We start from the raw sequence: 15,704 nt of genomic DNA on the forward strand, positions 1-15,704 counted from the left end.
TGGGGACAAAAAGTAGTGTTGTGAGGCTGCCGACAAGACAAGCCGAATTGGCATATGGGAGGAAAAAATACTCACGCATCTCAAAGCATTTGTATGATGGATGCTTCGCCGGTAGGTGCTGGTTTCGTTGGGAACACCTTTGCAAGGAAGAAGAGCCCTTGGTGGCGTGGAGTTTCTGCACACAAGACATTTGCTCCTGGTGTAAACAGTAAAATCAAATCAAAAAATAGAAAAAAATTCAAAAAGTTCTGAATTTTTTATGACATACTTTCACAAATGTTTGTTATGCATGGGAAATTTCACCGCGAAATCACATTGGTCGAATGCGTGGTAAAAAAACAAAATCGATGCTCTGAAAATGTTACTTACAAAAGCATTTTGGAGCTCTGATTCTTTTTTTTTTTTGCACTTCCACCAATATGATTTCATGATGAAATTTTGCATGCACTAGAAATATTTGTGAAAGTATGTCAAAAAAATTACAATTTTTTTATGTTACTGTTCACACCAGGAGCCATTTGCTCCTGGGTGTAGAAAGATACTTTCGTTGGGTATATGTGCTGCGTGTGCACTCGTGCGCGCCCTCATCTCATGCACCAAACGTGCATTCACACGCGTACGTACATAGAATCCATGTCATTGCTTGATGAGCTGCAGTCATCTCCCTTTTCCAGGAAAAACACTGGTGTCGATTGGAAAAATTCGAAGTTGAAACACATCCGAAAACTGACAAATTCACGGAAACGATGATGGAAACATACGATATACCTTATATGAAACAAAAACAAAAAGGATCTCAGGCATACATACAAATTCAACTAACATGATAGCAAAATGAAAGGGACGATTTTTTTTTCTTTCGAAAAGGGGACATCCCTATGGATCCTTTGCATCAATTAATCGTTTCGTTGCACATAACCATATGTACTTGCTGCGAATAAATGATGTATCATTCATAGTCTCTGCACAAATGGATACAGATTTGTCATCAAGAAAGATAATATTACGCCAGATGCAATGAACGAGCACTAGCGGAATCCATTACACACATTGTCAAAGATCTTGTTGACGGTTGGAAGGGTGTAAAAAGAAGATAGATTGTAACCCGAGGCCGAGGGGGCTGGAGAAGCATGGTAGGGAGACAGAGCCGGAGTCCAGTGAACATTGACGGGAGCGTGCTGAGGCGGGGGGTATCCAACACAGGCGCTGCTGGAGGCACCTCCTCCTCCTTGTGCCTGATGCTGATAGTAGGAGCCGTGGTCATAAGTTTGAGCAGGGACTGGGACTGCGCTAGGTGCTGCTACGTGATTTGTGCGAACTTGTCTGATGAAATTGAGGTCCGTGATGCAGTCGTTGATCTTTCTGTTAACCCCATCTAATTCGGCGGCCTTCCGGCTACGGGAGAATACAGTTACAGTCTGGCAGGACTGGATGAGCGCCAACGCTTCGTCGAGGGTCTCCTTGAGCCTCCTCATCACTGTCTCCGTCTCCTGGTCGTTCGCCGCCGGGTATTTGTAGTAGGGCAGTACGTTGGCCAGAGTGTACGTGCGTTCGGCCAGCTCCCAGCACTTCTTCTTGTTCTGCTGTGCCATCTTCACGGCGCTTGCGATCAGTTGCACCATCGTTAGGATCATGCCCACCAGGCTCACTGTGTCCACCATCTCGAGGCGATCAAGCTGGCACAAATTTTGGTTAGCAAGACCCCGAGGAAGAGGTATAGAATCACGAGAAAGGTGTAACAGCTCCCGGGTGCCCCTACACCCTCATAAGCAGTAGTTTTGTAAAAAAAGATTAAAAAAATTGAAACTTTCAGAGATCAACGATTTGATGTTCTTGCAAAGTTTCGGCAACAAATAACCTTCGTGGAGCCCTCACAAACAAAAACAAAATCACCGCTTAAAATGTAAATAAACTTTGAACAATGATTTTGCTTTTTCATGTGAGGGCTCCTTGAATGTTATTCTTAACTAAAACTTTCAAAATCATCAAAAGTTCGATCATGTTTGATGTCCCAAAATTTTAGACTTTTTTTAATTTGTTTTGAATTTACTGTTCATAAAGGGTGTAGGCCGTAGGGGGCACCCGGCTGCTGAAAATCCTGTCTCATAGAACCGCCAATGGAAAAGACGATAAGGAGAGAGACACATACCTCGCTGTGCTCCACGACGGTCGGTGTGGGCGGTCGCCTACCTCGCCGCCGAGGGGGTAGTAATCAGCACTCTGAATACATAAAAATATATATACTCGAACTCAGTAAGACTTTGATGAGAGAGATGGAAAGGGAAGAAGAGGGCTAGATCGATGAGGAACACTGGCCTGCTGGTGACTACTGCTTTGCTTGAATCCCCCTACATTTCATAGGGAGTGAGTATCATTCATATATAGGGCCGGGTCCTCTGGAGTGCAAGTTGGGCATCATGTCACGTCGTAATTGCCTCGTGTCTACGACACAGCAAGTCAGTCGTCTCTCTGCCTGTTTCTAAAATCAACGTTATTCTGAAAAATTGATCACTCCTTGTCATTGTCTAGGTAGTTATCCGTCCGACTACTTAGTGGCCAGTGATCCGGAAAAAAGCAAGCCAACTCCCTAGAGCAGCCCATAAATCCGTACGAGAACCCAAACCTTGCCAATTCATGCGCTCCTTTCACCCCAATCCAGACGGACACTTACTGGGAACAAGAGTTACATCAGGTGTTGCCTTGCCACAACAGTGACCTAATGCTAGGTCTCGAGTAATTCATTAAGGCACAATAGTAACCTTAGTTTTGAACTAAGGTTAGTTCAAAACCACGACATTTATTATGGATCTGAGGGAGTAACATTTTTCTGTATATAACATTGGTCAAATTGACTTTTGATAAAATTTATGCCACCTCCGTTCGGAATTACTTGTCATAAAAATAGATTTATGTTGACCTAAAATACATTTAGCTACATGCATTGCTCCAACAAGTGATTCTTAAGGAGGGAGTACGACTTATTCATTGAAACGGAGGGAGTAATTGAATAAATAGTAGTACGGTTCCTGGAATATAATACCTGATATCCTCTCATCTGTTTTTATTAGCCGTAGCTGACTACCATTTGCGTGAAGGAGCACATCAAGCAATAGTGCATTTATATATATAGAAAATAAAAAATATTAATGTGCTAAGAGCAAGTCTAGCAGACCCCGCATCCCGCCCCGACCCGTAAAATAACTGCCAAAATGCGGGCCGGGGCGGAAAAACCAACCCGATCAGACCCCGCATCCCGCCCCGGCCTGCAAAAAATTTTAGGGGGCGTGGCAAAATCCCGTCCCCGACCCGGGAAAACGGGGGTTTCCCCCTCGCGGCTGCGGTGCCCTGCATATAGGCGGAAGCGGTCGGTGGGGGGACATTTCATCCTGCGCTTTCTCCCACCAACCAAGATTCCGGCGAAAGCAGCCGGCAGGAGCACGCCAGAAGGCCGCCACACGCACGAGGCCTCCCTTCCCTCCGCCCCCCCCCCCCCCCCCCGCGTCGGCGGGCCGCCGGATTTGCAGATCTGCGGCAATTCATCACGGGCCGCCAGATTTGGCTTTTTCCGGCCACCGGTTGCTGCCCCAAGTGATGGAGTGGTCGGGGAGCCTCTCCCGCAGCCCAGGCAAGGGCGCATCGCCGCATGCAGGTACGGGTTCGTCCGCCCGCCGCCGCCGAAGGTTTGCGGGCATGGACTCGTCCGGGCGTCCACCGGGCTCGGCGCTCGAGCAGCGTCTTTCTGGCTTGCCGATGCCGCTCATAGAGTGCGACGACTGCACGCAGAAAGTGCTGCGGCTCACTTCGGGCACGCCGAAGCACCCCGGATGGGTGTTCTTCAAATGCGAAAACGACGGGGTACGTGCACTTGCGGTAGCTCGTTTCATAGTTCATTCTTTATATCAATTGCGATAGCTCACTTCGAGCTTGCTCGTTCTTTTGTGTAGGATGATGCATGCTCATTTTAGTTTTGGGAAGGCCAATACATTGATTTGTTGATAGAAAAAAACTTAATAGATGTTGGTGCACTCCTTAGTTCAATCGAAGGCAATGATGCGACTGCATGTGCAATTAGAGGGGAAGCAACGTCTACTTCTTCCGAACCAAAGATGAAGAAAGAAGATTGCAAAATCAAGAATCCGCAGATAAACAATGAATGCATGGAGAATATATTAGTCCAACTAGTGGGAGCAGTTATGGAAGTTGGAAATCTTCTGAAATGCATACTTGTGGTTCTTGTTTTCTTTGGTCTTACTATTTTAGCAAAGATTTGGTGATGTCTTATGTATCAAATGTTGTTGCAAAAGCAAAGAAATGCATTATGCTAGATCAAATTAAGTTGCAAAGATTTCCAACTTATTTCTTTTCAAGTAGAATAGCAACTACTTGGAGTCTTATAGTGGTGAGTCTGGTGACCAAAGGAAACTATCCATGCATGCAATTATTTCTTTTCAAGGAGATGCACACATATTGCTCAATTCATTCTCTACACAGAAAATGTTGCCCATTAATTCTTATTACACACAGGAACGATATGGAGGAACTGGCTGGTGCCATCGTCGTAAATTTCTAGAGATGTACGTGAATAGAATGAACAATCAGTATGATAAAGCATTCACCCATGGCTTACATGTGCATAACTTCCTTTGCTTAGTTGTCATCATCCTCACCTTCTTGCACCTACATGCTGCTATGAGGTTTTGAGTTGTGCTAGGAGGAAAGCACCAGAGTCGTAGCATGAGGCCTTCATGGTAGCATGTTCCTTTCAATCTTAGTCATGTCCATTGCTGAGGTTCAACATGGTTTCCTTGGTTGCACCCTGGCCTTCGCTAGAGCATCTGATACAGCTCCATAGTTCATGTCGTCTCTCATTGAACATGGATCGTTCCATCTCCACATGTTGCCTCGACACACAAACCGATAATCCCTTCACGAGCCAGATCCGCGCGCTCTGCCACCACCTCACGGCGGATAGCAGCTAGCTTGTCGGCCGAGCATCCGGAGTGTGGTCGCAGAACGAAGACATCCTTTCTAGCCAGTTGCTTGATTGCATCGAAGCTTCTGCACTTGCCGCCCATGGTCGGAAGCTTCTTGTTTTCCCTCACCTATTTTAGAAGCAGTAGGTGCAAATTCACCCGGGATGACATGAACCTATTGTCGCTTGTATAAGCAAGAGCGCGGAGTACTCAGCAAATTGCACATAGTACAAGGAATGTGGGTAATAGAATGTAGAGGCCGAGAGTAAAAATAATTTGAGAAGTAGTGGCCGATGGTGATGAAAACTTCCTTTTAGAATCAGGATATAATATAGGCTGACAGGTCATGCTACATAAGCATATTGTTTCCCAAACACATAAATAAGGATCAACTTGTCCCAAAAAAAATCCTAATAAGATATTGTAAGATACCACTCCCTCTGTTCCATAATATAAGAACGTTTTTTGACCCAACACATTTATATTATGGAGGGGGGGGGGGGGGGGGGGGGGTACAATGCTTGTGCGTCTAGGCGGAAGATCACGTGCCTGCGACCTTCCTCCTTCCAGGCGGTGTGCTGGAGCACACGGCAAGTCCATTTAGCGACTTTGGCGGAAACTTGGGAGTAGACGCAAGGTTCAACTTATGGCGGTCCAAACGCCCCAGGTTAATTGGACCGTAGCTTAAGATGTCCACGTCCGGATTTGTTGTATTACGTGGAGGAACAATTCGTGTGTGTGTGTGAGAGAGAGAGAGAGAGAGAGAGACGTTGACACTAGTTTTTGACTCACAAAACTGTTCGATGAACTCAAAAAGTGCTTAACATGAAAGTTGTGTGTTTCGTGGAGTCAAACAACTTTGCTTTTTGATCATCTCATTCTAAGCATCTCTAGCTGATCCCTCAAAACTGGTTAACTCCTTGAAATTTTCATTTTGAGAAGTTAAACCGGGTCTAGCTGACACTAGTAGAAAACAGGGCATAGGTCACAGTGCAGTTTTCACATTAGCCCCGGTTCAGTCACGAACCGGGACCCATGGGGCATTCGTCCCGGTTCGTGAGCCCAGGGGGCCGGCCGGGGCCTCGTGGGCATTGGTCCCGGTTCGTATGAAACCATTTGTCCCGGTTCGAGCCACGAACCGGGACTAATGGTCCTCGCTCCTGGCCCACAACCATTTGTCCCGGTTCTTGGCATGAACCGGGACAGAAGGCCCGGATTTAGTACCGGTTCATGCCACGAACCGGGACCAATGAGGTGCCTATATATACCCCTCGCCCGCGAGCAGAGCACTCCAGTGCTCTGTTTTTCTCTGGCCGGCGAGGGGAGGGCTTTGTGGTGCTCTAGCTCACCTCCTATGCACATGAGGTGTTCGATGAAATGCCCGAGCCACACTAGTTAAGCTTTGTCCTCTCGAAGCTCGACCTCAAAGCTCCATTTTCCTCGAGATTTGTCTAGGTTTAGCGGCCCGTCACGTCCCATTCCCGTCTTCACCGCCGTCGACCGCCCGCGCCGATCTCGTCGCCGGCAACACCGTGGTGAGCCTCTTGTTCTTATCTTCTTTTTGAAAGAAAAAAATTCTTACTTTAGATAGATACTTGTCTAATTTTCTTACAATTTTATTCCTTCTTATTACATAGTGCGATGGTTTTGGTATCCGCCCCATCGGCCCTCGTCCTGTCTATGATTCGGATGTGGTATATATTATCTTTTTATAACTATTTGATTCATTTATTGTTTATGACAAATATACCGACCAGCGTGACATAGATTTTATTTATCTAGGAGGTGGTTGAACCGGAAATTCTAACCGACCCTATCGTCGAGAGGTTAAATTTAGTTGAAGAAAGAAAACAATTACTTGAAGGAAAAAATAAAAAAATTGAGGAGGAGAAGATGATATTGGAGTTGCATGTTGCGGATGTCGTCGATGATCACAAGATCAAGATGGATGCAATGCGCTTGAAGATTAGAAAGATTAGAAAATATGCAATTCATACCGAGGCTTGGTATCATTATGCCGTTGGATCAATTGTTACCTTGGTTGCGATTATGATCGCATTTGTTTTCGCATTGAAATGTTTTACATAGTTTCAATGTATGGTTTAATTAATTAGATGCTCTGGAGAGCTATATATATGTTGTTAGATGAGAACTATGTATGTACTTTGGTTCTAATGTGATGATGAACTTCTATTAATTTGGTCACTTAATTATCTATTCATGATGTTCTGTAATGGTTTTTGACACACTTAATTATATATAATGCACGCAAATGAACCGGCAATGGATGTACGGTGACAGACACACCTCCGAGTATATTAAGGGCGTGCATGATTTTCTCGAAGTGGCTGAGGCAAACAAGCAGAATGGTTTTATGTGTTGTCCATGCCCTACATGTGGGAATACGAAGTCTTACTCTGACCGGAAAATCCTTCATGCCCACCTGCTTTACGAGAGTTTCATGCCACACTATAATGTTTGGACGAGGCACGGAGAAATGGGGGTTATGATGGAAGACGGCGAAGAAGAAGAGGACGATGACAACTATGTGCCCCCTGAATACGGTGATGCTGCAACGGGGGAAGCTGCTGAAGATCAAGAGGAACCAGACGATGTGCCCGATGATGCTGCAAGGGGGGAAGCTGCTGAAGATGAAGAGGAACCAGTGCCCGATGATGATGATCTCCGCCGGGTCATTGTCGATGCAAGGACGCAATGCGAAAGTCAAAAGGAGAAGCTGAAGTTCGATCGCATGTTAGAGGATCACAAAAAAGGGTTGTACCCCAATTGCGAAGATGGCAACACAAAGCTCGGTACCGTACTGGAATTGCTGCAGTGGAAGGCAGAGAATGCTGTGCCTGACAAAGGATTTGAGAAGCTATTGAAAATATTGAAGAAGAAGCTTCCAAAGGATAACGAATTGCCCGACAGTACATACGCAGCAAACAAGGTTGTATGCCCTCTAGGATTGGAGGTGCAGAAGATACATGCATGCCCTAATGACTGCATCCTCTACCGCGGTGCGTACAAGGATCTGAACACATGCCCGGTATGCGGTGCATTGCGGTATAAGATCAGACGAGATGACCCTGGTGATGTTGACGGCGAGCCCCCCAGAAAGAGGGTTCCTGCGAAGGTGATGTGGTATGCTCCTATAATACCACGGTTGAAACGTCTGTTCAGAAACGAAGAGCATGCCAAGTTGATGCGATGGCACAGTGAGGACCGTAAGAAAGACGGGAAGTTGAGAGCACCCGCTGACGGGTCGCAGTGGAGAAAAATCGAGAGAAAGTACTGGGCTGAGTTTGCAGCTGACCCAAGGAACGTATGGTTTGGTTTAAGCGCGGATGGCATTAATCCTTTCGGGGAGCAGAGCAGCAATCACAGCACCTGGCCCGTGACTCTATGTATGTATAACCTTCCTCCTTGGATGTGCATGAAGCGAAAGTTCATTATGATGCCAGTTCTCATCCAAGGCCCTAAGCAACCCGGCAACGACATTGATGTGTACCTAAGGCCATTAGTTGAAGAACTTTTACAGCTGTAGACTGAAAACGGTGTACGTAGGTGGGATGAGCACAAACAGGAGGAATTTAACCTGCACGCGTTGCTGTTTGTAACCATCAACGATTGGCCCGCTCTCAGTAACCTTTCAGGATAGACAAACAAGGGATACCACGCATGCACGCACTGTTTAGATGACACTGAAAGTATATACCTGGACAAAAGCAGGAAGAATGTGTACCTGGGCCATCGTCGATTTCTTCCGACCAACCATCAATGTCGAAAGAAAGGCAAGCATTTCAAAGGCGAGGCAGATCACCGGAAGAAGCCCGCCATGCGTACCGGTGATCACGTACTTGCTATGGTCAATGATTTACACGTAATCTTTGGAAAGGGTCCCGGCGGACTAGCTGTTCCGAATGACGTTGAGGGACACGCACCCATGTGGAAGAAGAAATCTATATTTTGGGACCTACCCTACTGGAAAGAGCTAGAGGTCCGCTCTTCAATCGACGTGATGCACGTGACGAAGAACCTTTGCGTGAACCTGCTAGGCTTCTTGGGCGTGTATGGGAAGACAAAAGATACACCTGAGGCACGGGAGGACCTGCAACGTTTGCACGAAAAAGACGGCATGCCTCCGAAGCAGTATGAAGGTCCTGCCAGCTACGCTCTTACGAAAGAAGAGAAAGAAATCTTCTTTGAATGCCTAGAGGCAATAATAAATGGTTATTATTATATTTCTGTGTTCATGATAATAGTCTATTATTCGTGCTATAATTGTATTGTCCGGAAATCATAATACATGTGTGAATACATAGACCACAACCTGTCCCTAGTAAGCCTCTAGTTGACTAGCTCGTTGATCAACAGATAGTCATGGTTTCCTGACTATGGACATTGGATGTCATTGATAACGGGATCACATCATTAGGAGAATGATGTGATGGACAAGACCCAACTTAAGCATAGCATAAAAGATCGTGTAGTTTCGTTTGCTAGAGCTTTTCCAATGTCAAGTATCTTTTCCTTAGACCATGAGATCGTGCAACTCCCGGATACCGTATGAGTGCTTTGGGTGTGCCAAACGTCACAACGTAACTGGGTGACTATAAAGGTGCATTACGGGTATCTCCGAAAGTGTCTGTTGGGTTGGCACGGATCGAGACTGGGATTTGTCACTCCGTGTAAACGGAGAGGTATCTCTGGGCCCACTCGGTAATGCATCATCATAATGAGCTCAATGTGACTAAGGCGTTAGTCACGGGATCATGCATTGCGGTACGAGTAAAGAGACTTGCCGGTAACGAGATTGAACTAGGTATTGGGATACCGACGATCGAATCTCGGGCAAGTAACATACCGATTGACAAAGGGAATTGCATACGGATTGATTGAATCCTCGACACCGTGGTTCATCCGATGATATCATCGTGGAACATGTGGGAGCCAACATGGGTATCCAGATCCCGCTGTTGGTTATTGACCGGAGAGGCGTCTCGGTCATGTCTGCATGTCTCCCGAACCCGTAGGGTCTACACACTTAAGGTCCGGTGACGCTAGGGTTGTAGAGATATATGTATGCGGAAACCCGAAAGTTGTTCGGAGTCCCGGATGAGATCCCGGACGTCACGAGAGGTTCCGGAATGGTCCGGAGGTAAAGATTTATATATGGGAAGTCTTATTTTGGTCGCCGGAAAAGTTTCACGCTTTATCGGTATTGTACCGGGAGTGCCGAAAGGGGTCCGGGGGTCCACCAAGGGGGTCCACCAGCCCCGGGGGGCCACATGGGCTGTAAGGGGTGCGCCTTGGCCTATATGGGCCAAGGGCACCAGCCCCAAGAGGCCCATGCGCAAGAGATAAGAAAGAAGGGAGAGTCCTAAAAGGGGAAGGCACCTCCGAGGTGCCTTGGGGGGGAAGGACTCCCCCCTGGCCGCACCCTTCCTTGAAGGAAGGGGCAAGGCTGCGCCCCCCCTCTCTCCCTTGGCCCTATATATAGTGGGGGGAAGGGAGGGCAGCAACATCTAAGCCTTGGGCGCCTCCCTCCTCCCCTGCAACACCTCTCTCTCTCGCAGAAGCTCGGCGAAGCCCTGCCGGAGACCCGCTACATCCACCACCACGCCGTCGTGCTGTTGGATCTCCATCAACCTCTCCTTCCCCCTTGCTGGATCAAGAAGGAGGAGACGTCGCTGCACCGTACGTGTGTTGAACGCGGAGGTGCCGTCCGTTCGGCACTCGGTCATCGGTGATTTGGATCACGGCGAGTACGACTCCGTCATCCACGTTCATTGGAACGCTTCCGCTCGCGATCTACAAGGGTATGTAGATCCACTCCTTTCCCCTCGTTGCTAGTAGACTCCATAGATGCATCTTGGTGAGCGTAGGAAAATTTTAAATTATGCTACGATCCCAACATGCCTGCTCAGTATGAAGGTCCCGACTGGCTTCTCGTCGAATATAAAGGGAATAATAAATATGCCAGAGAAAAAGTTCCAGAACCTAAAGTCTCATGACTGCCACGTGATTATGACGCAACTGCTTCCGGTTGCATTGAGGGGGCTTCTACCGGAAAACGTCCGATTAGCCATTGTGAAGCTATGTGCATTCCTCAATGCAGTCTCTCAGAAGGTGATCGATCCAGAAATCATACCAAGACTAAGGAGTGATGTGGCGCAATGTCTTGTCAGTTTCGAGCTGGTGTTCCCACCATCCTTCTTCAATATCATGACGCACGTCCTAGTTCATCTAGTCGACGAGATAGTCATTCTGGGGCCCGTATTTCTACACAATATGTTCCCCTTTGAGAGGTTCATGGGAGTCCTAAAGAAATATGTCCGTAACAGCGCTAGGCCAGAAGGAAGCATCTCCATGGGCCATTAAACAGAGGATGTCATTGGGTTTTGTGTTGACTTCATTCCTGGCCTTGAGAAGATAGGTCTCCCTAAATCGCGGTATGAGGGGAGACTGACTGGAAAAGGCACGCTTGGAGGGGGGAACTCAATAATATGCAGGGACGGATATTCTTGGTCTGAAGCACACTACACAGTTCTACAGAACTCTACCTTGGTGACCCCGTATGTCAATGAACACAAGAACAGTCTGCGCTCCAAACACCCGGAGCAGTGTGACGACTGGATTACATGTGAACACATCAGGACTTTCAGCAGTTGGTTGGAAACACGTCTCAGAGGTGACACCACTGTTTGTGATGAGTTGTACTCGTTGTCCAGGGGACCATCTTCGACTGTATTGACTTACAAAGGATACGAGATAAATGGGAATACATTTTACACGATCGCCCAAGATCAAAAGAGCACCAACCAAAACAGCGGTGTCCGCTTTGATGCAGCAACCGAGAGGGGAAAGGACACATATTATGGTTACATAATGGACATATGGGAACTTGACTACGGACATGATTTTAAGGTCCCTTTGTTTAAGTGCAAATGGGTCAATCTGTCAGGAGGCGGGGTACAGGTAGACCCACAGTACGGAATGACAACAGTGGATCTGAACAATCTTGGGTACACTGACGAACTGTTCGTCCTAGCCAATGATGTGGCACAGGTTATCTATGTGAAGGACATGTCTACCAGACCGAGGAAAAGAAAAGATAAGGAAGCGAATACATCATACGATGAGCCAAAGCGGCACATAGTTCTTTGAGGAAAAAGGGATATTGTGGGAGTGGAGGGCAAGACAGACATGTCTGAAGATTATGAAAAGTTTCATGAAATTCCTCCCTTCAAAGTCAAGGCTGACCCAAGCATCCTGATAAACGATGAAGATTATCCATGGTTACGGCGCAATAAGCAAATGACACAAGCGAAGAAAAAGTGAAGACTTTCTCCCGCAACTATTATGATGATAGCATGCCAACTTTGTAATAGACGAGTATGATACCATTGTCCATTTTGTCGACAGGTCAGGCGCACCGCACCTTATAAACAGGTGCGGCTCTCTCTTAGCTAGCAAGGTGGGACTAAACTCACCACCACGCCGCTGTGCAAGGCCATTGGTCCCGGTTGGTGGCACGAACCGGGACCAATTCCACCCTTTGGTCCCTGTTGGTGCCACGAACCGGTACTAATGAGGCTGTGGCCCCATGAGCACCTTTAGTACCTATTCGTGGCACGAACCGGTACTAGAGTTTCTTACTAGCTAAGCAGTTTTTTAGTCCCACCTCGCTAGCTGAGAGGCACTAGGAGCGGTTTATAAGCCCTGAGTGCAGAGACGATGAAGAAGAGGCGCAATGCTCACGTTGCTTAGCTTCAAGCCTTGAGGAATAAGGTAGACTGCATCGAGCTATGTGTAGTGCAGTCTACACTATTCCGAAAGGCTTGAAGCAAATCAACGCGCATTGCGCCTCTTTTTTATTTTTAATCATTAAAAGCAAAAAGAATTTTCGTAAAGAGCTTTTTTTGATAGAAACTTTAATAGCAGAAAGAATTATCATAAAGTAAAATAAATAAGTAATTAGAAACAAAATAAAATAAAATAAATAAGTTTTTTGTTGTAAGTAGAAATAAAACAAAATAAATATAGCAAGAAAGAAAATAAAAAAACTAAATACAGCAACAAGAATTTTCGTAAAGAACTAATGGCACTAATAGAAAGTTCATATGTTTTCTAAAACTAATGGCACTAACAGACAGTTTATAATTTTGCTGACCTAAAAGCAAAAAGAATTAAAAAATAAAGCAAAAAACAAAAGAAAATAAATAATGCAAAAAATTTAAAAAACTGCCACCTATTGGGCCACCACGGCTTGAATACTACTAGAACCCAACCTGGGCCAGGATTCAGGCCCGCAGGAGGCCCAATAGGCCAACAGACAGCACAGTGTGACATTAGGCCCGTAAGCCTGCATTTGAGAGGAGCTCGAGAGGGCAGCCGCAGTGGAACTTATAAACCACTCCGAGCCCCTCTCGACTAGCGAGGTGGGACTAAACTTTTGGCCGTTGGCAGCGCAAGGCCTTTGGTCCCGGTTGGTGGCACCAACCGGGACCAATGCCCCCCCTTTAGTCCCGGTTGGTGCCACCAACCGGGACCAAAGGCCGCCGCTTCCCGCCCTTTGGGCTGCTGAAAAGAGGCCTTTGGTCCCGGTTGGTGGCACCAACCGGGACTAATGCCCACCTTTAGTCCCGGTTGGTGCCACGAACCGGGACTAAAGGATTTGCTATATAAGTCCACACTTAGGAAATTTTCGACATACCTCGCCAGTTGCCCCCGACGCCGCCAGGCTGCCCGTGCTCGCCGTCGCCGCCCGCTCCTCATCGCCGTCGCCCCGCGCCCTTGCCTCGACGGGTCGCCGCCCGGTGCTCGTCGCCGTCGCCCTGCCCCCACGCGCTGCCCCGCCTCGTGCTCCCCTGCTCGCGCGCGCCGCCTCGGCGCCCCGAGCCCCCCTGCCCGGCCCGCGCGTGCTCACCGGCGTCCCTCGCCGCCCCCGCCCCCGCCGTCGCCATCGTCCTAGCCGCCCCCGCTGTGAGAGCCGCCGCCCCGGCTCTGTTTTTTACTTTTATTAGTTTAATTTTTTTTGTTCATATGTGATGTATATGTGTATGTGGCTCTAATGTATATGTGAACAAAAAAAATTTGTATGTATGTAGATGTTCAAAATGTATGAATATATATGTCAAAAATGTTTTTTTGTTCATAGAAAGTTTTTTGTTCATATATAGAAAGTTTTTATATATGACAATGGATATATATTCGATATATATGAGAAATGATGATCCACATGGAAAAGTTTTATATATGCAAAAGTTACAATTTTAGAAAAGTTTTATATATCTAGCTAGGAAGGGAAGAAGAAGAAAAAGAAGGATAGGAGAGAAGAAAATAAGAAGAGGAAAGAAAGAAGAAGAGGAGAGGAAGAAGAGGAGATATAAATAAGAAGAGGAAAAAAGAAGAAAAAGAAGAGGAGAAGAAGAAAGGAATAGAGGAGAAGAAGAAAAAATAGAAAATATTCTATTTTTTCTTCTTCTCCTCTATTCCTTTCTTCTTCTCCTCTTTTTTTTCTTCTTTTTTTCTTTTTTTCTTCAATCCTCTCCTCTATTCCTTTCTTCTTCTCTCCTCTTTTTATTTCTTCTTCGTTTTCTTATGTTTTATCGGGTCTGTCGTCGTCGATATATACCCCTCCCGATAACTTCAACACGAGGGGGGATAACTTCAACACGAGGGGGGGTCGATATACCCCCTCCCCGATAACATTATTTTCCCGTGTATATATGTCGCCGTTGTCGATATAACCCCCTCCTGATAACTTCAACACGTGGGGGGGGTCGATATACCCCCTCCCCGATAACATTATTTTCCCGTGTATGTATGTTGTCGTTGTCGATATTACCCCCTCCCGATAACTTCAACACGAGGGGGGATAACTTCAACACGAGGGGAGGTCGATATACCCCCTCCTCGATAACATTATTTTCCCGTGTATGTATGTCGTCGTTGTCGATATAAAACCCCCTCCCGATAACTTCAACACGTGGGGGGGGTCGATATATACCCCCTCCCCGATAACATTATTTTCCCGTGTATGTATGTCATCGTTGTCGATATATATAACTCCCTCCCAGATAACTTCGACATGATGGACGGTCGATATGTATACCCCCTCTCGACCGTGATAACTTATACCACGGGAGCACCCCCCGGCCCTCTCGCTCGACCAAAACTCTCGAGGACACCCAAACCCTAGAAAAAAACGATGTCGGTCTCCTACCCCCTCCCGCCGCGCCCCTACCCTTGAAGCGTTGCCTAGGCCACCCCAAACCCGGAATAAGCTAGGTCTACGTTTGCACTAATATATCCACCTGCTGTCATGTTTGTGTAATAATTGCCATGTTGTAATATTTGCAGAAACAATGGAGCACGGACGAGATGAGCAAGCAGAAGAGGTGTTGGGGGACATAATCTTAGCCGGAGGTGACATCTTGTCGTATCTTAACGACAATGATGGTCTGGAAGAACAGGGTGAAGAAGCAGGCTGCGGTGATCGAAGAGTGGAGGAGGAAAGACATGATTATGATGGCTCCGGTGACCCAATGCTGGTGCAAGAAGGAGCCCGTGGTGACGGCTCCGGTGACCGAACAGAGTCCGGCTAGGTAAATATATTAGTTAAGCCTGTGCTGACTAGCTAATTGATGCATTCATTGTTTTGGTATGTACACATATTAATTAACACTCGTCTTTCTTATTTTTTCTAGCCCTCCGGATCGAGCA

At 46.8% G+C, this 15,704-nt stretch overlaps 1 protein-coding gene across 1 annotated transcript; it reads right to left on the reverse strand.

The window, feature by feature from the left end:
- Positions 1-890: 890 nt before the first annotated feature.
- On the reverse strand, positions 891-2,357 carry LOC123050813 (uncharacterized). Its single transcript, XM_044473543.1, has 3 exons — positions 2,317-2,357; positions 2,150-2,220; positions 891-1,676 (listed from the first exon to the last, which is right to left on the reverse strand). The coding sequence occupies exon 3, from the start codon at positions 1,659-1,661 to the stop codon at positions 1,029-1,031; it is 633 nt and encodes a 210-aa protein (XP_044329478.1). The 5' UTR covers positions 1,662-1,676; positions 2,150-2,220; positions 2,317-2,357; the 3' UTR covers positions 891-1,028.
- Positions 2,358-15,704: the final 13,347 nt, after the last annotated feature.

Source organism: Triticum aestivum, chromosome 2D, assembly GCF_018294505.1.
Source record: "Triticum aestivum cultivar Chinese Spring chromosome 2D, IWGSC CS RefSeq v2.1, whole genome shotgun sequence".
Lineage (NCBI taxonomy): Eukaryota > Viridiplantae > Streptophyta > Magnoliopsida > Poales > Poaceae > Triticum > Triticum aestivum.